Source organism: Geotrypetes seraphini, chromosome 7 (genome assembly GCF_902459505.1).
Source record: "Geotrypetes seraphini chromosome 7, aGeoSer1.1, whole genome shotgun sequence".
NCBI lineage: Eukaryota > Metazoa > Chordata > Amphibia > Gymnophiona > Dermophiidae > Geotrypetes > Geotrypetes seraphini.
Window position 1 is genome coordinate 130,705,923 of NC_047090.1, and position 24,442 is coordinate 130,730,364.

Sequence of the window (24,442 nt, forward strand, 5' to 3'; positions counted from 1 at the left end):
AACTTTGTACTGAAAGTTTGTAAAATGAGCCCTTAGCCAGTCAGGTTTTCAGGACACCTACAATGAATAAGCATGTGACAAATTTGCAAGCCCTATCTCTATTCAATTCAAATCTCTCTCATATGTATTCTTTGTGGATATTATGAAAACCTTACTGGTTAAGTATGTCCTGAGAAAAGGGTTGAAACCCCTGCAATTGACTAAACTGTGCACTTAGCTGTCCTTTTATACTTTAGAACAGTGTTCTTCAACCTTTTTACACCTATGGACCGGCATAAATAAAATAATTATTTTGTGGACCGGCATCGGTCCGCAGACCGGCGGTTGAAGAACACTGGGCTAAGTCGTGGGCCAGACCCTGCTCATCTCCGCCCCAGACCCCTCCCCCATAATAGTACTAATTGTAACACTATTTTTTCCATTCATTTTTCATATATACACACAATATAATCTTATTAACAACGCATCGATCGCACTGCAGACCGGCAGTTGAAGAACACAGTTTTGGGCCCAATGCACATGCCGGCCCTGTGGACCGGCAGGAAATTTCTGTGGACTGGCACTGGTCTATGGACCGGTGGTTGAAGAACACTGCTTTAGAATCTGTGAGACATGCTCAGGCATCCCATGGTAATCCCAGAATCAGCACATGTTAATCTCGCCCTAAAAAAAATATTTTTAGTATGGGGGTGTGTTTTGGGAGTGGAGAGCAGGCGTGCCCTGTGCTAATTGGGTAGCGCAGGTAAAATGCTGTGCACTCTCCAGTTAGTGCAGGGTTAGTGCGGTAGCTTCTACCACTTAGAAAATCATTTCAACATTAGCACTTGACCATTAATAGGAAAAAGCAAATTGCAGCCATTTTAAAGCCATGCTAAAAAGTGGTCTCAGCGCACAGGAAACCCAAGTTTTAATAACAGCACTAGGCACTTTTTTAGGCAGCCTAATAAAGGGCTCCATAATTTTGTTAGCTGTGCCCTTTTTTTGGATAGCATGTACTGTTTCTGAATTCACGCTCATTCACCAATCAGATTACAGATTTAGCAAAACATAAGTAACACAGCTAAGGATACAGTCTGGACAGCTGCTTAAGCCCTGTGCAAAAGGACTCATCTCCAGTGTATATTTATGGCAATATTTTCAAAATCCACAGTATACAAGCATAGACAAACAAAAGCATCACACTAGCCACATTAAATAAGCCATGTTTATATCACCAAATTAGATTTAGACACACTTTTATAACAGAAATAACACAATCTGAATCACTATTTTTCTATAATATTGAAAAATGTATTTCTGCTGGGACTGTAATTAAAGAAAAATCCAGCAAATTAGATTTATCACTTTGTTTTTACTTAATACAATTTAGAGGTGTATTAGATCATTTTTGAATATGGCCAAAACTCTCCCGATATTCAAAACTATTTAACCATCTAGAAGCGGCCCTGTCCCATTAAATAGCATATTGGTACCTAATCATGGATATTCAGCAGGAGATAGCTGGCTTTCTCCCGCAGTTAGAAGCTAGACACTAACCATTTACATCAGATGACATAGCTGGCTAGGTGCGGATAGTCAGTGCTTAACTGCCTATGATTAACAGCTAAAATAGGCCACCTAAATAGCAGGCCTATTGTTAGCCCTATGTACTTAACTGGTTAGCGCTGAATATCAGAATAACTGGTTATTTATTTGTTTCAAAATTTCTATTCCGCTTAAAACCTACAGTAAGAATAAATATAAACTACTACATACAAACTTTATAACAATAACAGCAACACATCAGCTATCTCATCATCTTGTTCCTCCATACAAATATCCAGTTACACAAATCTCACATTAAAAAACATTCCACTCTAATAAAAAGCTTGCACAAATATATGAGTTTTCAAGTTCTTTCTTAAAAGTCCTCAAATCCTTACAAAATCTCAAGCAACCTGGCAAACGATTCCACAGTTGTGGACCCAGTTGCTTAGCGAGGGTGGGAGGCACCCCTCCCCTGCCCTGTTCTCCACCTCCCACACCTCCGTGTGCTCCTTCCCTGCCCCCTCCTGTTGTGCGCATGCCGCTTCTCTTCCCTCATTCTTCTGTAGCATTCCTGGCGTGAACAGCAACTCCCAAGCTACCTTTGCGCCAGCATCGGCACTTCCTCTGATGTCACATACCACTCGAGAGGGTCCACAGAAAAGCGACTACAATGGTTAAGGGACTGGAGGAGTTGCCGTACAGTGAGAGATTAGAGAAACTGGGCCTCTTCTCCTTTGAAAAGAGAAGACTGAGAGGGGGCATGATCGAAATATTCAAGATAATGAAGGGAATAGACTTAGTAGATAAATACAAGTTGTTCACCCTCTCCAAGGTAGAGAGAACGAGAAGGCACTCTATAAAGTTAAAAGGGGATAGATTCCATACAAATGTAAGGAAGTTCTTCTTCACCCAGAGAGTGGTAGAAAACTGGAACACTGTTCCGGAGGCTGTTATAGGGGAAAACACCCTCCAGGGATTCAAGACAAAGTTAGACAAGTTCCTGCTGAACCAGAACGTACGCAAGTAAGACTAGACTCAGGGCACTGGTCTTTGACCTAAGGGCTGCCGCGTAAGTGGACTGCTGGGCACGATGGACCACTGGTCTGACCCAGCAGCAGCAATTCTTATGTTCTCAGCTTGGGGGGTGGGGGGTGCTGCTTGTGCCAGGAATGTTACAGAGGTACGGGGGGAAGGGAAGCGGTGCACACACACGGCAGCAGAGGGGCGGAGTACGGAGAGGAGGATGGGTGCCTGTGCCCCCACCAAGAGGGCGCCCAGGGCAGACTGCACCGCCTCCCCCCTTACTATGCCACAGTATCGACCTGCTACTGAGATTGCCGTTGCTTGCGTTCTCTTGCAATGCGCTTCCCCTACTGACTCAATTGACAATCTCATTGCTGACTCTGATCTCAGCGAATGTAAATGCCATGTGCCGCCTCAGTGTCTGCATCAAGTACCAAGATTACCCGCTGAACAACTGTCAGGAGTTTATATTCAGTCCTAAACTTCATTGGTAACCAATGTAGTTGCTTTAGCAGCAGCAAAATATGCTCATATCGAGCTACTCCTGTGATCGTTCTAGTTGCTGCATTTTGCACAACTTGAAGTTACTGCAGCTAAAAATAAAATCAGATATTCATTGCCAGTCTCTAGAAACAGCCCATCACCGAATATCCAAACTGAGTGCCGGCATCAAGTGGGCAATGCACTACCTGGTTCCAGCTGGCTGAATATTAGCCCCAAAGTTTCTAAATCCCTTGGTGCTTTGGCCCATAAGCACTGTTCCCCCTAAGCTGAGCTAGAGTTCTTTACCTACAGTCCTGCCAGTGGGGAGTGCTGTTTCACCATCGCATTTTCAGTAATGGAGGACAAGTAAGCTGTGCAGGACTCCAGGGATCCTGCCTGTCCCTAGAGATTGAAAACACAATATTGCAGTACCGTGTCCCCCATCCAGTACCGTATTTTCACGCATATAACGCGCGCGTTATACGCGTTTTTACCTACCGCGCATACCCCTCGCGCGTTATATGCGTGAGCGCGGTATACAAAAGTTTTAAAACATAGTTCCCACCCCGCCCGACGCCCGATTCACCCCCCCAGCAGGACCGCTCGCACCCCCACCCCGAACGACCGCTCGCACGCGCTCCCACCCGCACCCGCATCCACGATCGGAGCAAGAGGGAGCCCAAGCCCTCTTGCCCGGCCGACTCCCCGACGTCCGATACATCCCCCCCCCCCGGCAGGACCACTCGCACCCCCACCCCGAAGGACCGCCGACTTCCCGACAATATCGGGCCAGAAGGGAGCCCAAACCCTCCTGGCCACGGCGACCCCCTAACCCCACCCCGCACTACATTACGGGCAGGAGGGATCCCAGGCCCTCCTGCCCTCGACGCAAACCCCCCTCCCCCCCAACGACCGTCCCCCCCAAGAACCTCCGACCGCCCCCCAGCCGACCCGCGATCCCCCTGGCGACCCCCACGACCCCCCCACCCCCCTTCCCCGTACCTTTGGTAGTTGGCCGGACAGACGGGAGCCAAACCCGCCTGTCCGGCAGGCAGCCAACGAAGGAATGAGGCCGGATTGGCCCATCCATCCTAAAGCTCCACCTACTGGTGGGGCCTAAGGCGCGTGGGCCAATCAGAATAGGCCCTGGAGCCTTAGGTCCCACCTGGGGGCGCGGCCTGAGGCACATGGGCCCAACCCGACCATGTGCCTCAGGCCGCGCCCCCAGGTGGGACCTAAGGCTCCAGGGCCTATTCTGATTGGCCCACGCGCCTTAGGCCCCACCAGTAGGCGGAGCTTTAGGATGGATGGGCCAATCCGGCCTCATTCCTTCGTTGGCTGCCTGCCGGACAGGCGGGTTTGGCTCCCGTCTGTCCGGCCAAGTACCAAAGGTACGGGGAAGGGGGGTGGGGGGGTCGCCAGGGGGGGCGCGGGTCGGCTGGGGGGGCGGTCGGAGGTTCTTGGGGGGGGCGGTCGTTGGGGGGGGGGGGGGTTTGCGTCGAGGGCAGGAGGGCCGGGGATCCCTCCTGCCCGTAATGTAGTGCGGGGTGGGGTTAGGGGGTCGCCGTGGCCAGGAAGGGTTTGGGCTCCCTTCTGGCCCAACTACCAAAGGTAAGGGGGGTGGGGGGGTCGTGGGGGTCGCCAGGGGGGTCGCGGGTCGGCTGGGGGGGCGGTCGGAGGTTCTTGGGGGGGGGCGGTCGTTGGGGGGAGGGGGGTTTGCGTCGAGGGCAGGAGGGTCTGGGATCCCTCCTGCCCGTAATGTAGTGCGGGGTGGGGTTAGGGGGTCGCCGTGGCCAGGAGGATTTGGGCTCCCTCCTGGCCCGATATTGTTGGGGAGTCGGCGGTCCTTCGGAGGGAGGGATGTATCGGACGTCGGGGGGGGGGCATCAGGCTTTCAGGATGGGGACAGACCTTCAAGGGGGGACAGTGCACGGAAGTCAGGGGGGGTGAACGGAGAGTCGGGACAGCGCACGGAAAGTCAGGGCGGGCGAAAGGAGCGTCGGGCAGCATGCGCGGTATACCCGTGAGCGCGGTATACCAAAGTTTTTGTACATATCATCGTGATTTCTGCGCGCTATACCCGTGTGCGCGTTTTATACGGGTGCGCGTTATTTGCGTGAAAATACGGTACAGTTGGAGGACTCCTGCTCAGCTTAGAGTAGTGGTCTCAAACTCAAACCCTTTGCAGGGCCACATTTTGTAATTGGAGGGCCTTAGAAAAAAATAGTTTATGTCTTATTAAAGAAATGACAAGTTTGAATGAGGTAAAACTCTTTATAGTTTATAAATCTTTCCTTTTGGCCAAGTCTTAATAATAATATTGTCATTTACAGCTAAAGAGACATGATCAAGAAACTGTTTTATTTTACTTTTGTGATTATGATAAACATACCGAGGGCCTCAAAATAGTAATTTTGTAATTGGAGGGCCTTAGAAAAAAAATAGTTTATGTCTTATTAAAGAAATGACAAGTTTGAATGAGGTAAAACTCTTTATAGTTTATAAATCTTTCCTTTTGGCCAAGTCTTAATAATAATATTGTCATTTACAGCTAAAGAGACATGATCAAGAAACTGTTTTATTTTACTTTTGTGATTATGATAAACATACCGAGGGCCTCAAAATAGTACCTGGCGGGCTGCATGTGGCCCCCCGGGCTGCGAGTTTGAGACCACTGACTTAGAGGGAGAAGTGCCCATAAGCTTTATACCAGTTATCAAAAGGGCATACTTTCCCTTTGAAATTTGATCTTAGAAAGAGTTCCACATTCTTAGAATGAGTTCCACTGCTTTCTCTGTGGGAACTTGTTCCTTGGGAAATAATGTGCAGGATTTTGTAAATATATTTTTAGCTGGGTGGAGGCTAAAAATCAAAAAGTCCTCTCACCTTGGTAAATTGGTATTCATGCAAACCATTTACCTACATGAAAATTGCTCTGACTATTTTAGTGCTTAAAGCTCTAGGTAGATTAGATAGATTGTGAGCCCACCAGGACAGACAGGGAAAAATGCTTGGGTACCCAAATAAATGCATGTAAGCCATTCTGAGCTCCTCTGGGATAAAGGTGTAGAAAATTTGAATAAATAAATAATGCAGGGCATCTTCTGATAAAACATGAATAGCCACTTTTGGGTTGGAGCCAATATTCTTACCTGTGCTGCTAGATATGTTAACATCAATACTGATGTCAGATATGCCTCCTCCCTTAAGAGATGCAACACATGTGTAGGTACCAAAGTCCGTAAATTTCAAGTCTATGATGTCAAGGTTTGTGGTGCCAGGAGAAACGTCTGGATCGGTCTGGGTGATGACCATTCTTTCAGAACTTCTTAATGGGCGTCCATTTTTGAACCAGCTAAATGTCAGCTCTTCTGAAGGAATAGCTTCCACCTGACAGGAGATCTTCACCTCACGACCAATCTGGATATTGTCATCCTTGTGGTATGGGTCTGGAGTAATCCAAAATCGTCCTTTTTTTAATGCTACAGAGCAGAAGAAAATAGTTAATCAAATAGTTCTTTGAGCCACATTAATAAGTCAGTTTCATAAGCAAATCTGAAAGCAATGAAAAGAGTTTCCAGAGTACAGGACAGGAAAAAGAAAACCCAGTTTGTCAGAGAATATGCCTGGTAACAGAGGTCCTTTTACTATAATGCGGTAAAAACTGGTCTTGGTGCACTCTTACGCAGGTCTTCTATGTGCACTAAGGCAATTTTTACTGCAGCCATAAAAAATGCATTTTTTTCTATTTTCTTCATTAATAGCCCTTTATTAATGCTGTCATTAATGCATGTCTCTAACTCAAAGCTCCAAATGTAATCTTATCACCACTAGTAGTATCCAATATCTCACTATGAGGAGATCTCAGCCCCACCACTCCACCGCTGTAGATCTACAGCGGTGGGGCTGAGGTCTCCTCATAGTAAGATATTGGATACTACTAGTGATGATAAGATTACATTTGGAGCTTTGAGTTAGAGACAGATATTTTGATACAGCTCCTGAATGAGATATTCAAAATATTGACATTTGTTCTGCTTTAAGCCTTCATTAATGCATGGCCATTTTTAAAAGTTACCATGGAAGCACTTACCTCCACCTATTTTGTACGTGGTAAGGGTAGTAAGAATAATGTAGATGCGATGACTACTTAGTTCAGGAATGCCCACTATGTCCCTGACATGTCCCTTAAAAAATACAAAAATATTCAAAAACTACTGCGTTATGCTGTAGCATGACCTGCAGTAGTCAATTTTTTGCTGCATTAGGCATGCATTAACACCTAACACATCTTAGTAAAAAGACACATGTTAAATCAGTTGGATTGAAAAAAAATACATTGAAAGTGTTGAAAACATTAGAGGCGTGCCTTCATTTGAAATAATGTGAGAAATGTTATTTTTAACCTGAAAGGCTATGAAAAAAGATGTCATATTTTGCAACGGGTCTATAGTATACTATTAAGTAACAGGACACACTGTTTGAGCAATAGGGTGTACTGTGGTTGACAACATTGCTTCCACCAACCCCTGCAAAAAAAAACAAAAAAAAAACAACCAAAACTTAATCCTACATAAAATGGAAAATTCCATAAATAGCATGGAAAGGTAACATTTTGGCATGCACACTTCTCCTCCCTCCAAAAAAGTAATAGAAACTTATTTATTAAGTTGTGTTAAGTGTTTCACTTAGGGCTTCTTGTATTAAACCACGGTAGAACTTTTTACCGTGGTCCAACAAGGTAAATGCTCCAACACTCCTTCAATTCCTATGAGAGTCGGAGCATTTACCTCACAGTACGAAGCTTTACTGCAGTTTAGTAAAAGCCAGTGCTAGTTGTTTTAAAAAAAAAAAACAGGTGTTAATGTAGGGCTTCTTTACCCATTGACTCAGTATTAAACACCTAACATGGAAATTATTATTAGGGAGTGTGGAATAGGCAAAGAATGGCTAGGGACTATGCCTTGCAGTTAACTTGGTGGTTGGAAAAGGGCAGGAGTGAGAGGAGAGGGGAAGGAAAAGAAAGGATAAAGAAAGGGGCTTGAGGAGGAAAAGAAGTGGAAAGGAAAAGGAGGTGGGGTACAGTTTCCAAGTTTCTTGTAAATTTGATTGAACGCTTTTCAAAATACTAAGGGGCTCATAATCAATAGTGAAAAACATCCATAAAACGGCCTAAGTCGGCACTTGGACGAACATTGTCAAAATACGTCCAAGGGCCGATAATAAAATCAGGTTTTGGATGTATTTATAAACAACCTAGGCCTTCACAGTGCCACTGAATTACCAGAGCTAAACGGGGCGTTTCAGGAGGAGTATCGAGGGTGGGAATTGGGCGGGATGGGCGGGATGTGGGCCGGTTTAGACTTAGCTAACCAAACATTTTATAACACAGCATAGACAAAACCTGGACGTTCTGAATTAGACCACAGTTCTTCAACCGCCGGTCCGCGGACCGGTGCCAGTCCGTAGAAAATTTCTGCCGGTCCGCACAGGGCCGGCGAGATCAAGTCGGCAGTTAAATTTCCTGCCGACTGCGGTTCCTCCCGATTAATGTTCCTCCCAGCCTCAGGCGATCAAGATAGGCTGCCAACGTCGGGGCCTTCCCTCTCTGAGTCTCGCCTGTTCGGAAACAGGAAGTTGAAACAAAATAGGCGGGACTCAGGGAGTGAAGGTCCCGACGTCGGCAGCGTGTCTTGATCGCCACCCCTGCCGAGTTGCTGAAGAGGGCCGCGGGGAAGTTGCGATTAGACCGGAGAGAGCTGCAGATTAAGGTGCAGGTGGAGGGAGATGGTCAGCGTGTTCGAACAAGATCCTGGGGAGCCTTTACAGTGGCTGTCTCCCCTCCCACCAGCTCTCCAATTTGCCAGGGCAGTGATTTACCGGCAACTTCCTGCAGGCAAGTACCGAGAGCTGCTGGAAGGGGAGGAAGCCACTGTAGGAGGCTGGGAAGGTGCTGGATAAAGGGAGAGCTGTTACTGGACTTGAAGGGAGTTAGAAGGAGAGGTGCTGCTGGGAGGGGAGGAGGGAAAGGGATGGGAAGAAAGTTAATGTTGGATAGAGGGAGGAGGGAAGGGAGAAGAAGGAGAGATGCTGCTGGAAGGGGAGGAGGGAAAGATATGGGAAGAGAGTTAATGTTGGATAGAGGGAGGAGGGAAGGGAGAAGAAGGAGAGATGCTGCTGGGAGGGGAGGAGGGAAAGGGATGGGAAGAGAGTTACTGTTGGATAGAGGGAGGAGGGAAGGGAGAAGAAGGAGATATGCTCCTGGGAGGGGAGGAGGGAAAGGGATGGGAAGAGAGTTAATGTTGGATAGAGGGAGGAGGGAAGGGAGAAGGAAAAAAAGGAAGGAGGGTAGGGAGAAAGAAAAAAGGAAGGAAACAGCTGGCAGTGAGATTACAGGAGGGGAAGGGGGTCAGGGTGGAATGGAGAGATCAGATGAGAGAAAGGGGAGAGAGAGGAATGAGAAAGTAGAGAGACATTGATGCTGGAAAGGGGGTCAGCAGAGAAATGAGAGAGGGATAAAGATGCTAGATCTGGTGTAGGAGAGATAAAAATGAAGAAGGCAGTGAAGCTGGAATGAATTATGTAAAAAGGAGAGAGGAGGATGGACAAGGAAGAGGGGCATAGAAAGAAGTCAGATACATATGGAAGGGGGGGAGGGCAGACATTGGATGGAACGGGCAGATGCTGGAAGGAAAAGAGTGAAAAGAAGATGAAAGCAGAAACCAGAGACAACAAAAGGTAGGAAAAAATAATTTTATTTCTATTTTGTCATTAGACTATATCAGATTTGAATTATATATCCTGCTAGAGACATAACTGGGGACTGCAGTATTCTGTTAGCAAGATATTTCTATGTAGCATTCTATAATAACTTGGCTTGTTCAGTTTTCTTGATAGTAGAGGGGATATATGTGAAGGGGAGGGGAGACAGGGGTTTTGTTGGTCCGTGCTCTGTATATTTGTATTTATAAAATCACAATTGTTCAGAATATTGTTTCTTTTTATACTTTAATAAAATACATTCAATATAAAATCATAATTGCGGCTTGCGCAGATGGGATCAAATGGTTTGCGGGGACCGAGCTCGCGGAGATGGGGCCTAAACGGGGTTTTTTAATTTTAGTCCTAGTAGTTTGCCGGTCCACAAAATAATTATTTTATTTCTGCCGGTCCACGGGTGTAAAAAGGTTGAAGAACACTGACTTAGACCATTTAAAACATGGTCTAAGTCACAAAAAACAACCTAAAGTGACCAGATAAGACTGCAAACACATAGTACAGATCCCCACACACTATCCCAGTGATCACCGACCCCCCTCTAAAAATCGTAATCACAGTTTTTAAATTCTGCCTCCAGAACATCAGCACCTGGCAGCCTGGCATAGGAAAGCCTAGTCGCACTGCACAGAGGCATCTTAAGTGGTCTTGGGAGTGGGTTAGGGACCCATGGAGAGGAGGACCCATGCCCATAAGCCACTGTAATGACTGCATTGATGATGAAACATGTGCACTCCCCTAAACCCCCCCAAAACCCTTTTGTACTGCCCTATAAATGGCTCCTGCAGCCATAAGGGCTATTGGGGTGGTAGATAGGTGGGTCTAGGAGATTCTGGAGATTGTTTGGGGGGCTCACTATTACCTATAAGGGAGCACGTTCATTTCAAATTTCTGGCTCACACAGGCACTTGTTTGATACCTTTATATTGCAGTTTGTTTCATACCTTATTCACCATGGACCCCTGAGGAAGGCGTGTTATCCGAAAAACACGGACCGTGTCGGGTCCCTTGGTTGTGAATAAGGTTGTATATATACTGCATTTCCAAATTATTGGTATAATAAACAAAGCCTGCATCCTGTACATAGTCTGTAGTTTGCGTTTTGTGTTTTGCTTGCTGCTTTTTCTACTGCAGATCCCGTTGGATCCAGTTTATGTGTTAGATGATTACATGGTACCATTTTTATGAAGTTCACAGCAGTGCCCTGTAAGGTAGCCCACTGTTTAGGTGCCCTGTGTGGGTGTCTTGTCCATCACTTTGCAGACCCCCTCCCACGTCCAAAAGATCTGTTTCTAGGCATTTGGGACTTGGACGAAAAGTTGGACAAAAATGTGGTATAAAGATGGACAATTTAGCGATCTGGACGATCAGGCAGCTGGACGTATAGATAGACGATTTTCGAAAGCAAATATTTTTTGGACATATTTTTTGAAAATGTGTCCTACGCTGTTTTTTCACTTTGGACGACTTGTGACTTAGACGAAAACGGACTTAGACGTTCCTTTCGATTATGCCCCTCCACGCATTTTACAACAATAAAATAGGGATAAGAACAAAATTAAAAAACAACAATAATAAACAGAAAAAATTTTACTCAGACAAACAAAGCACAAAGTAAACATACTAAGAATGAGGAGGAAAGGGGAGAGAACTACAATAAATACAGGAAAGAGAACGTATATGGGAGAAAACAAAAGGACTAAGGGGATCAATGAGGAAAGAATAGTAACATCATTAGCCAAAGGCATCAGTGAATAGGAAGCTTTTTAAAGCACCTTTAAATTTGTCTAAATTTTGCTTTGCCCGAAGATGAGTAGGTAATGCATTCCAAAGTGAAGGTGCAGTAACTGAGAATATTGTTGATCTACGGGTATTTATTATTTTTAGAGAAGGAACCCATAGCAGATGTTGTCCAGAGGATTTTAAGGATCTATTACATTCTTAAGGTATAAGATTTTTATTGAGGAAAGCCGGTTCTTTAGTTTTGAGGGTTCTGAATATTAAGAGAGAAGGGAACTAAAGAGAGAACAGGCTGTATATGAGGGCTGTGTGAATAAGAAAAATGTGGCATTCACATCTATCCTCCACTCCTGTAAGTGTGGGTGGAGGGAGGTAGGCAGGTGGCACAGTTCTCAAAAAAAGTGGCATTGTCTTATGACGTGGTATTATTTGAGACATTGTTGAAACCTAAGAGTCCCATTGACACACATAAAAGTAGGCTTCTTCTGATTATGACGGGGGTGGCTATGCAATTAATTGCTAGAAACTGGAAGAACTGGAATAGATTTGATTTTTTTTTTCGTGGGAAATACTTTATTTCTGTTATAGGTATGAAAGAATGAATGCAGAACAATTGGAAAATAATAAAAGGTTTAAAGAAGTATGGAGTCCATTGGAGGCATTTGTTAAACAGAAGATTGAATTGATTAAATCCCTAATTCCTAGATTTTCTTTGATTTCTACATACATCCAGACAGGGAGAGAGGGGAGGGAAAGGGGGGGGAAAGAGAGAATAGGGTAATTTGTTTTAGTATTTGTTCAACTAAAAGTGCTGTTATTTGTTATATTTGAAGGTATATTCATTTGCACTTTTTATAAGTTTTGAAAATTAATAAAGATTTACAAAAAAAAAATAATTGACAAATTGAATAGTAGCAAATTGCCTGGACCGGATGGTATACATCCCAGAAGTGCTAATAGAATTGAAAAATGAACTTGCAGAGCTATTGTTAGTAATTTATAATTTTTCTTTAAAATCCAGCATAGTACCAGAAGACTGGAGAGTAGCCAATGCGATGCAGATTTTTGAAAAGGGTTGCAGAAGTGATCGGTGAAATTATAGACCAGTGAGTCTGACGACGGTGCCTTGCAAAATGGTAGAGACTATTATAAAAAACAAAATTACCGATTAATGAGCATAGCCAACATTGATTTAGTCAAGGGAAATCTTGCCTCACAAATCTACTGCATTTCTTTGAAGGGGTGAATGACCATGTGGATAAAGGTGAACCGGTTTATATTGTGTCATAATCAAAAGAGTCAATGGGACTCTTAGGTTTCAACAATGTCCCAAATAATACCACATCATAAGACAATGGCATAGAGACACCAAGTACCTATTAATTTTGCCCCAAATTGATTTCCAAAAAGTGAGAATCAATGGACAATAAAATAACAAATGATCCAGTGTCCCTAGTTCAAGTTGACAGTGCCATCATCTATTACACTTTGAATTATCCAATTTTTGGAAATGAACTAGGGTCCCAAAAAATTCTGTATAACAAGAAAAAACAAGGGCTCCTTTTATGAAGCTGCAATAGGGCATTAACGCGCGGAATAGCGCATGCTACATTGCCGTGCGTGCTAGACGCTAACGCCAGCATTGAGCTGGCCTTAGTTCTAGCCACGTGGTGTGTGGTGTAGCATGCAATAATATCCTGCATGCGCTAAAAACACTAGCGCACCTTAGTAAAAGGAGCCCCAAGTTTGCCTTATAGATGCTGATGCTGTAATTTCATTCTCCAAGTCCAAATTTGTGGCCATTGTGTAGCAGAAATATGCTGCTTTGTTTCTATACTACAAATGTCTTTTAAACTTGTTTTAGGTGTTTTGTCAAATTGACCCATTACATCTTCCAGTGTTACAGAGATTTGTATGAGTTTCTCTGATTCATCATAATTGAAAACCATTTCTGGCGATAATTCCCCCACATCTTTCTCAGTGAAGACCGAAGCAAAGAATTCAGTTAATCTCTTTGCTATGGCCTTGTCTTCCATGAGATCCCCTGTTATCCTTCGGTCTTCTAGCAGTCCAACTGATTCTCTTCCAGGCTTCTTGCTTTTAATATACCTAAAACAGTTTTTCTTGTGTGATCAGTGCAATATTCTTTTCAAGGTCTCTCTTCACCTTCGTTATTAGCGTCTTACATATGACTTTACGTAGTTTTTGTACCATTCTATTTGGTATGTTCAAATCAATTTTTAATGTTATTGCTTTGTCACACACAATTATTACCGTATTTTCACACATATAACGCGCATACATGTATAACACGCATACGCGTATAGCGCGCGGGAACAACGCATTTATGTAAAAAAAATTCTATATAGCAAGCACACGCGTATACCGCGCATGCTGCTAAAACCTCCTCCCGCCACCCCCACTTACTCCCTCTTCTGGCCCTGCGAACCGGCATCCTCCAACCCCCGTTCGCATCACCCCCCTCCCCCCCCACGATCCTACATCCCCCCAGCACCGCAAAGACATCGCTTACCCCGATTGGGCACCGGCATTAGCACCAATGCACAGGACGTGCCAGTGCCAGTGCACAAAGATCCTCCCTCACCTGTGCTGGGCTGGGCTGGGCTGGGCTGGGCGGTGCGAGGGAGATCCTCCCTCTTCCCTGTGCTGGGCTGGACTGGGCTTTGAGCATTTGCGCATGCTCAAAGCCTTCTGGTCTCGCTCTCTCCTAGTTTCTGAATCTGAGAATCTCGGAGAGAGCGAGACCAGAAGGCTTTGAGCATGCGCAAATGCTCAAAGCCCAGTCCAGCCCAGCACAGGGAAGAGGGAGGATCTCCCTCGCACCGCCCAGCCCAGCCCAGCCCAGCCCAGGCGAGGGAGGATCTTCGGGCACTGGCACGTCCTGTGCATTGGTGCTGGTGCCGGTGCCCAATCGGGGTAAGCGATGTCTTTGCGATGCTGGGGGGGATGTAGGATCGGGGGGAGGGGGGTGACGCGAGCGGGGGGGAGGATGCCGGTTCGCAGGGGGGACGCTGGATCGCAATGAAAAAAAAATTGTATAACGCGCTCACACATATAACGCACATGGTTATGCTCAGTTTGTAAAATCGTGTATAACGCGCTCGATATATGCGTGAAAATACGGTAATGTATGTTAGCATATGAACGCATATATGGTTAATATCTCATTGGTTATTTTCTATTTATTAATTTTTATTGTCATTTTGGTATTTCATTAATATAGTAGAGCAGTTGTTATAGCATCTAAGGTTTTCTTGTCCAGCTTTTGTTATATGTTTTCATTGGTCAGATCTTATCTGTTTGTAAATTGCACCCAAATTTGGGCAGTAATAAAATTAGTGCTAAACATATTCTATAAATGGCACTCAAAGCTAGATGTCATTTGGCACCAGGATCTGCAGCCAGTTTTCGGTACGAGAATTTATATCAACAGAAACCTGGTGTAAATTCTCATACCTATATTGGGCACAAATCTCTGAAATTTTAGGATACTGTGAAAATTATAGGAACATCCCTGATCCACTCATGCCCCTCCTGAGGTCATGCCCCCTTTTTGGATTCCAGCACCTAAAGATATGCAAATAAAACTTTCTTCTACTAGGTTTCAGAGATGACTATTTTGTATATCTATCTTTTTATTTAGTTCTATACCAGTGGTCTCAAACTCAAACCCTTTGCAGGGCCACATTTTGGATTTGTAGGTACCTGGAGGGCCTCAGAAAAAAAAGATAATGTCTTATTAAAGAAATAACAATTTTGCATGAGATAAAACTCTTTATATTTATAAATCTTTCCTTTTGGCTAAGTCTTAATAACAATATTATAATTTATAGCTAAGGAGACATATGATCAAGAAACTGTTTTATTTTATTTTTGTGATTATGATAAACATACCAAGGGCCTCAAAATAGTACCTGGTGGGCCGCATGAGGCCCCCGGGCCGTGAGTTTGATACCACTGTTCTATACTGTATATTCTAACTCTCCCATCTTATTCCTTAGGCTTCAGACATTTGCATACACAGATTCAAACAATGTTTGCTATTCCTATTTGCAACCTGATCAACAATTGACAGTGATAAACTGCAATTTTAAAAATCTGTCTGTTATGTATTTAAAGATCACAACAACAAGTCTCTTGCACACACACGTGCAAGAAAAAGTGGAGCTAATGTGCTGGATGCTGTCAGGTTTATTATAAACACCAAATTATAAATTCTACAAAATCATGAAGCCAATACAGAAAAGATGTCAAAAGTCTCTAATTAATACTTGTCCATGAGATAAACAATGCCTATGCAAACCAAAGCTGGTCTTATGGTGCAATATAGTCAATTGCACCAGCAGATGATGCCCAAAAGTTCCAAAATGTTCCTGAAGTGCAAAAAGCCAAATTTAGGAGTGCTATATGACAGTGCTGAAGTAGGGAAGACCCTATACGGACCGTGGAAATGCCTTCATCATGGGTCCGGTAACTAGAGAATGACACGGGGAAAAAATCTGTCCCCGTCACCGCCCCGTCACCGGCCCACCATCCTCTGCACCGCCCCGTCACTGCCGTTCCCTTCACCGCCCCGTCACCGTCACCGCCATCCCTTTCACCGCCCCGTCACCGCCACTGCCATCCCATTCACCGCCCCGTCACCGTCCCCGCTGCATCCATATAAGCCTTAGTACTGTAATATTTAGCTTATTCCTTTCTTATAAATCAAAGTTCCTGCTGCTGAACTAGAGAAAGAGATGTTCAGCTGGCAGGGCTTTGTTTATAAATTTTTATCAACACAACTAATATACTATTTTATCCTAAAGCAAAAAATAAATAAATAAATATAATTTTTTTTCTACCTTTGTTGTCTGGTTTCTGCTTTCCACATCTTCTCATTGAATTCCTTCCATCCACTGTGTGTCTTCTCTCTGCGTCTTCCATTTGCTGTTACTGTGCCTCTCCCTTAACCCCCCCCCCCCCCAATTGGTCTAGCACCCATCTTCTTCCCTCCGTTCCCCCATAGTCTGGCATCTGTCTTCTTCCCATTCTGTCTTCCACATTTCCCTTCGGGGTCTGTTCCTCTCCACCCTCCTTCAATGTCTGTCCTATTCCTTTCCACCACCACCCTTTCCTCCCTCCTTTACCATCTGTTCCTTTCTACCACCCTTCAGCTTCTCTCGCGTGGCCTATCTATCTACCTTCCTCCCTCTTATTTTCATGGCACGTTACAATGTAATTTGTGCAAGCCACTGGAGCCTGCGAGCTCGGTCCCTGTCCCATCCCCACAAACCATCTCGCTTCTGTGCTCCTATTTTCCCCATTTCTAATATCTCCCATATGTATCTGCCATTGCCCCCCCCTGTGTCCATATACCATCCCCATGACATGTCCCCTTTATGTCTCTGTCCCTATGCCCCATGCACATAATTTTCCCTCTTTCTGTTACCTTCCTGTGTCCAGATTTCCCCTATCTTCCTCTTCCATACCAGTGTGTCTCTTCTTTTCAACCCCATCTAGCTTTTTTCCCTCTTTCTTCCCCCCCCCCCTGCTTCTAGCATCTGGCTCACCTGCCAGTCCTTCCCTTTCTTTCCTGCTGTGGGTTTTTCTTTCCGACTTCATCCCCTTTCCCTTTCACTCCCTCCTTCCAATTTGAGCCGGGAACACTAGCGATCGCACGGTCCCCGCAGCTCACACCCGCCTGCCCAATCGATTCTAGTGTTTAGCCAGCTCTCTCCCTTCTCCTCACCTTAGTTTGTAGATTTTCTTTTTCGGCGACCCGCACGCTATCAGAGAGCCGCGCACTCGCGGCTGCTCAGTGTTCAATCTTCTGTTCTGCTGCAACTTCCTGTTTCCGGTTGCGTCAGAGCAGAAGATTGAACACTGAGCAGCCGCGCATGCGCGGCTCTCTGATAGCGTGCGGGTCGCCGAAAAAGAAAATCTACAAACTAAGGTGAGGAGAAGGGAGAGAGCTGGCTAAACACTAGAATCGATTGGGCAGGCGGGTGTGAGCTGCGGGGACCGCGCGATCCTTCATGCCTCACTGCGGGGACAAGACCATTCACCGCCCTGCGGGCGGTGAATGGCCTTGTCCCCGTCGCCGCAGCGACTGCTAGTTTTCTTCCCCGTTTTCGGCAGGTGACCCGCGGCTAAAATGCGGTGGCCGCGGGTAAACCGCCACCGTGTCATTCTCTACCGGTAACCCAAGACATGACTTGTTACTTTTCTGCATTGCAAATGGTGTACAAAATAAGAGAGACAAAAAATTGATGCTGCTGTCATAGAACTGGGATGAACAGCTGGAACTTATCTTCCCGAGTACAAGAAAAGAAAGCAAGCACTCTAGTGTTTGGAGTGAGAACAGCAGAAGCCTAAAGCGACAGGAATCTACCGCTTCATGGGAAATTTTGGTGCTTGAAGTGAGTCTAATAACAGGAGCGTGGAATAACAAGAATAGTCTCAGTGGCGTAGCGAGGGTGACCGGCATCCCTCTCCTGCCCCCCCCACCAGCTTTGCGCGCACCTGTGCCCTTTCGCCATACCTGTTTAACTTCAGTGAGAGCAGCAAAGAACTTGCTGGCCATGTCTGCTTCGGAGCGCTCTCTGATGTCACTTCTCCCGGAATGGAATGTTGCTTCTCTTTGGGTTTTAGCCAGGTACTAGTGACTTGGATTGGCCACCGTGAGAACGGGCTACTGGGCTTAATGGACCATTGGTCTGACTCAGTAAGGCTATGCTTATGTTCTTACGTGAGCCAAGTATATGACATTTAAGTCATTGTAACATCACTGATGAAGCACTGTGGAATAAGGCATTATGACATCACAATCTCAGCTCTGGAATGTTGCTCTCATTGGGGTTCCTAAACCTTGCTATTTATTGAGATGCTGGAATGACAAGGTTACCATGGCTAGGCGTGGGTAGCCGCAGGTAACCTGCTTAAATGGTGTTTGGGGGAGGGTAAAGTGCTCACTGCGGGCACAGGGACAAGGCCATCCACCACCCTGTGGAGTGGTGAATGGCCTTGTTCTCGCAGTTAAGGGAGGGAAGTCAGTCCCTGCAGTTATGGGAGGGAAGGTCACCAATCGTACGTAGCCCCCTCCCTACCTACCTACAGCCAAATCTATCTCCCTCCCTTCCTCCTTCCCTTCGCGGACATGCAGGTAGGCAAGCTTTGCCGGCTTCAGTAAGTTTCTTTACTTAAGCGCCTCAAAGGTAAGGGGGAGGGAGGGAGATTCTCGGGCCGCTGAAGGGTGGTGAGGTGGCGAGAGGGAAGGGTGGATGCTGCAGGGACGGGGCGGTGAAAGGTATGGCGGGGACCGAGCGGTGAAGGAGATGGTGGTCCGTGGACGGGGCAGTGACGGGGACAGATTTTTTTCCCGTGTCATTCTCTAGCTGGAATGTTGCTACTGGATACTGAGAATGGGCTACTGGCTTGATGGACCATTGGGCTGACCCAGTAAGGTTATTCTTATGTTCTTATGAAGCTGATGTGGGCAGGAAGTTAATTGCTGCTCGCCCCAAAGATAAAAAGGTATTGGTTAGGGCCGCACATGCATGGCAGGGGAAGAAGTGGGAAGAGGGGATGGAGAGTAGGGGTATCGGAACCCTGAGGAAAATCATGCCCGGGGCGGACCGCCCCTCTCACACCTCCCTTACTATGCCACTGAATAGTCTGCCAGTGTCTCTTGGATAGGAAGATACCTGGTTTACTATGATCTTTATTGCAATCTTGCTATCAAGATACCTTATCTTCCCTGTTTTAGTGATATCTTATAAAGATATCTTTGTTCTGAACCATCCACTTTTGAGTTTCTTGTGTATTAACAAGAAGTAAGGGCAAGGAGCTAAAAAAAACACCTCTCTACACTCAACTATTTACTGTCAATCAATTATGCGTCCTTACTATTGAAGATCTAATACTAAAAAAAACAATTAAAATGCAAGAACAATTGAAACATATGATATTTTTCAAACATACCCTCTCTTTTACAAAGCCTGATAGCACAGGCTGCTGTGGTAACTGTCCCGAAGCCCATAGGGATTTAAAGGGCTTTGGGGCTTTTGCCACACAGTTTTGTTAAAGGGGGGATATTTCCTTATATCAGTGTATCGCAAACTTACAAGACCTGAGGCAACATGGATTCACTAGTAGCAGGTCTTGTCAGACAAATCTGATCAATTTCTTTGACTAGATTATTAGAGAATTGGATAGAGGGAGTGCACTAGATGTGGTTTATTTAGATCTTAGCAAAGCCTTTGACAGTGTTCCACACAGGCCCCAAATTGATAGACTGGGTCAAAAACTAGTTGAGTGGAAGGCGACAGAGGCAGTGCTCAATGGTAGTGGTGTACCAAGGGCGGGGCGGGAGGGGTGGTCCACCCTGGGTGCATGCTCTAAGGAGGTGCACATCCGGCACACCGAGTTCGGAACCTCCAGCCCTACTCTAATGATGCTGCTTTTCTGAACCAGCAGTAGTAAACTTTAAATTCAGTCATTGTGGGACCTTCCTGCACCTCCCCATGGCTGCCTGTCCACCCCCTCCGATGTCACTTCCTTGTTCCAGAGCAGAGGCGGCAGCCATGAGGAAGGTCCCGCGATGACTGAATTTAAGTTTACAGCCACTGTTTCTGGTTTGAGAAGCATACAGCAGTGGTGGGGAGGTGAGGGGGCAAGATACTCGATGACACTGGGGGTAGAGGGAGCAGGAGACTGGTATGGAAGGGTGGTGGAGGGAGAGAATGTGGGCAGATGCTGATGGAAGTGGGGATGAGAGAGAGAAAGAGGGGAGCAGATGCACGAAGGAAGTGGGGAAGAGAGAAAGAGGGGAACAAACAATGGAAGTGGAGAGGGGGGGCATATGCTGGATGGAAGGGGTAGAGAAAGAGGGCACATGATGGAAATTGGGAGTAAATAAAAAAAGGTCACAATATGGATGGGGAAGGGGATAAAGTTAGTGAAATACTGGAGGGGGTGAGAAAAGAAGTATCAAGCTGTAAGTAGATAAAGTGAAAAGGGAAATTGAGGACTGGTAGTAAGAATTTAATCTAGACAGATGCAGAAAATAAATTGAGAAGGAAGACGAGGGAAGACGAGGGAAGAAAAGTAAAGGGAAGGGAAGGAGAGAGTGAAATGCCAGACCATGGGTGTGTGGGAGAAGGAAGGGAAGGGGAGGAGAGAGATGCCAGACCAAAGGGGGTGGAGGGAGAGATGGGAGGGGGAGGCAGTTTCTGTAAGGGGCATAGAAGGAGAGAAAATGCCGTATAAAAGGGGCAGAGAGAGGGCAGACAGTGAATGGAAGGAAAAGAGTGAAGAGAAGATGAAGAAAACAGAAAACAGAGAAGACAAAGGTAGAAAAAAAATTATATTTCTTTTTTTTTTTTGCTTTAAGATACAGTAGTATTGTAGCTGTGTTGATAAATATTTATAAATAGAAAATGGAAATTAAGGTAATCTTTTTATTGGACTAATTGAAATACATTTTTGACTAATTCAGAGACCAAAACCCTCTTCCTTAGGTCAGTAAAGGATACTGTAATAGCAGCATACTTTACTGACCTGAGAAAAGAGGTTCTGGCCTCTGAAAGCTAATAGAAAAATGTATTAGTCCAATAAAATGGTATCTTATTTTCCATTTTTGTTTTATTCCCCCCCTCCCCTTTGGCTCCTTTTTATGAAGCCACAACAATATTAGCGCCGGAGCTTTTACTGCCAAGGCCGGCGATAAAAAAGGATAATGCAATTTCATAAAAGGGGGGATTTATGAAGCCACGTCAGGGTTTTTTATCACCGGCCGTGGTGGTAAAAGCTCCGATGCTCACAGAATTCATATGAGTGTTGGAGCTTTTACCTCCGTGGCCTACAATTAAAAAAAAATTCCTAACACAGCTTCATAAAAGGGGTGGGCGTATTTGTTAATTTGTAAAGTGATGCTTGCTATTTCTCTGTTTTTTTTTTTTCAAATTTACATCTGTTATCTTTATATTTTAGTAAACTACTACTCCAAAAAAATGGATAAGAACCTCTTCTGAATCAAAATAATAAATACAGGTTCCACATACAATTGACTTGTACCTTATCAAGAGGGAAAGACCTCAGCAGCCTGCTCCATGCATCGAATAGTCAATTCAAGCAATGGTTTCTTCAGCAGGACAGAATTACCATCATAGGTCATAAAACCCTCACAACCACGCGCCATTTTTTTGACGAGTGTGAGTCTAAACTGAATGCACTGTCAGAAAGTCCCCCGAAGAAGCCAATAGGAGGGCGAAACGGGTCCCGTCGGGCTCTTATTTGCGAACAGATAAGTGCATTATATATTTTCTTGTTTCAACCACTTACCAATCGAAAGAGTTGGGTGTTACAGACACTATTATAAAAAGTTTTTTTCGGGTGGTTGTGAGGGTTTTATGACCTATGATGGTAATTCTGTCCTGCTGAAGAAACCATTGCTTGAATTGACTATTCGGTGCATGGAGCAGGCTGCTGAGGTCTTTCCCTCTTGATAAGGTACAAGTCAATTGTATGTGGAACCTGTATTTATTATCTTTATATTTTACACAATATTAGGGGACATGTATCACTGTTTCTATTTCCCTGGTGTTGTACTGTATGCAGAGTCCAGTTCCTTGGTGGTTCAGTTTAACGTTTGTCTACAAATTTCTATTTACCCCCTTTTAGAAAACCATAGCACGGCTTTTAGCGCCGGTCGTGTTGGTAACAGCTCCAATGCTGATTGGAATTATATGACCGTCAGAGCTGTTACCGCCGTGGCCAGTGCTAAAAAACACACTTTGGTTTTGTAAAAGTGTGTGTGTGTGTGTGGGGGGGGTAGTTTGTGATTAAATATATTCCATACTGGGCGAAGGTGTTTCCTGTGTTCTGTGTGTACAAAAGACATTGTTCTGTTAGCACTGACTGTGCAGGATCAATCTGTACTAGTCTGGCTTGTTTAGTTTACAGTGGGTGAGCATATAAGATGCTGCCTTTTCCCAGGCACATTCTTGTTGTGCAATGTGTGGATTGTTACTAAAAATCATGTTTTTCATATAGAGGGGAGTGTCAAAAAATGATGGGTCCCAGGTGTCACATATGCTAGGTATGGCACTGGTCAATGGAGATCGCTCTGAGTAAAAGGATGTTGCCAGTGGCGTACCCAGTGTTGTAATATTACAACATCACATTTAAGGCTACAAAATAAACCCTCCCCCATTTTTTTCTTTTTAAAACTTCATGTACATTACTAATAGAACCTATTGTTCAGTTCTGCAACACCATTGGATGGTTGAATGTGTAAATAGGTCTGTTTATCTGGCCATGAAGTCATACAACCCTGTTGCCTGCTTTGGAGTAATGATGTCCATTCCCTCTGCACACCACTGGAGTACTTTCAGAAGTTTGTGACAGAAGATATGATCAACGCTCTGGCAGATAACACAAATCAGTACAGTTTTCAGAAGAAAGGATCATCTATAAACACAAACACAAAGGAAATAGAGCAGATGATTGGCATGCATCTGAAGATGGGTCTTGTCCAAATGCCTGGAGTCCGTATGTACTGGGAAGCAGACACAAGATACAGTCCTGTCGCTGATGTAATGTCACGAAACAGATTCCAGTCTCTGTTGACATCATTACATTTTGTGAACAATCTAACCGTGTCTGAGATGGAACAAAAAAGTGACAAACTCTGGAAACTCAGACCATGGCTTGATGCTTTCAGAGAGAAATGCCTAAAAGTGGTCCCTGAAGAACATAACTCTGTTGATGAAATGATGATCCCTTTCAGGGGGAAATTCAGCAGCATCAAACAGTACATGCGTGGCAAGCCAAACCCATGGGGGTTCAAGCTGTGGGCAAGGACTGGAATCTCTGGTATACTTTGTGATTTTGATGTGTACCAAGGCAGTGTGAATGGAATACGGGCAAGATCTGAACTTGGACTATCAGGGGATGTTGTGATGAAACTTGCTTCCACACTTCCACATAGTCACAACTACAAACGCTCCACCTCCGACCTCCCTCCCTCCGCAATCACTCTAGCCGACCACTTCGCGAACAAAATCCACACTCTAAAACTGTCTCTTTCAGCTCACAGCCCCGATCCCCCACTCAACCTACGCGCAGCAGATACTGAAGGTTCAATAGCCGACATGTCCTGGACCTCCTTTGTAAATCCTGACTGGAATCTATTCCTCGAACTTTATTCTAAATACGCCAATTCCAACTGCCTATTAGATACTTGTCCTCCCACCATCATGAAATGCGCCCCCCCATCATTCAAAGCAGAACTCTTCAATTGGGTATCTCTATGCCTGTCCACGGGATACTTCCCGTCCGAACTTGGCCACATCCTCATTTCCCCAATCCCTAAACAACCCAAGGAGCCAATCTCTTCCATCACCAACTACAGACCCATCGCCAACATACCACTCTTCCAAAAACTCATGGAAGGTCTTGTCAACAACAACCTTACGAATTACCTCGACAAGTTCAATATTCTTCATGACTCCCAGTCCGGTTTCCGCCCAAATCATAGCACCGAAACCGTCCTAGCTGCCCTGACAAATTACCTCCTCCACCTGTTCTCTCTGGGTAAAAGCGCCCTGATACTTCAATTCGACCTGAGTAGTGCCTTCGACCTGGTCGACCACGACATTATGCTCAACGGCCTTGACTCCATCGGCATCTCCGGACAGGTAATAGATTGGTTCACAGGCTTCCTAACAAACCGTACCTACCAGGTCCACACTAATGGAGCCTTCTCCCACCACTGGCGTAACCCTTGTGGAGTCCCACAAGGCTCTCCCCTATCCCCCTCCCTATTCAATATTTACTTGACCCCTCTGGCACGAAGCCTAGCAAACTCTAACCTAAAATCGTTCATATA

The 24,442-nt window shown here is 45.1% G+C and overlaps 1 protein-coding gene across 3 annotated transcripts in view; it reads right to left on the bottom strand.

The window, feature by feature from the left end:
• Positions 1-24,442, bottom strand: part of MDGA2 (MAM domain containing glycosylphosphatidylinositol anchor 2) — a 1,122,977-nt gene that overhangs the window by 285,457 nt on the left and 813,078 nt on the right. For all 3 annotated transcript variants that reach the window (XM_033952215.1, XM_033952214.1, XM_033952216.1), the window contains exon 7: positions 6,186-6,515. In XM_033952215.1, the coding sequence (XP_033808106.1) occupies positions 6,186-6,515 (330 nt within the window). The remainder of the gene's footprint in view (positions 1-6,185; positions 6,516-24,442) is intronic.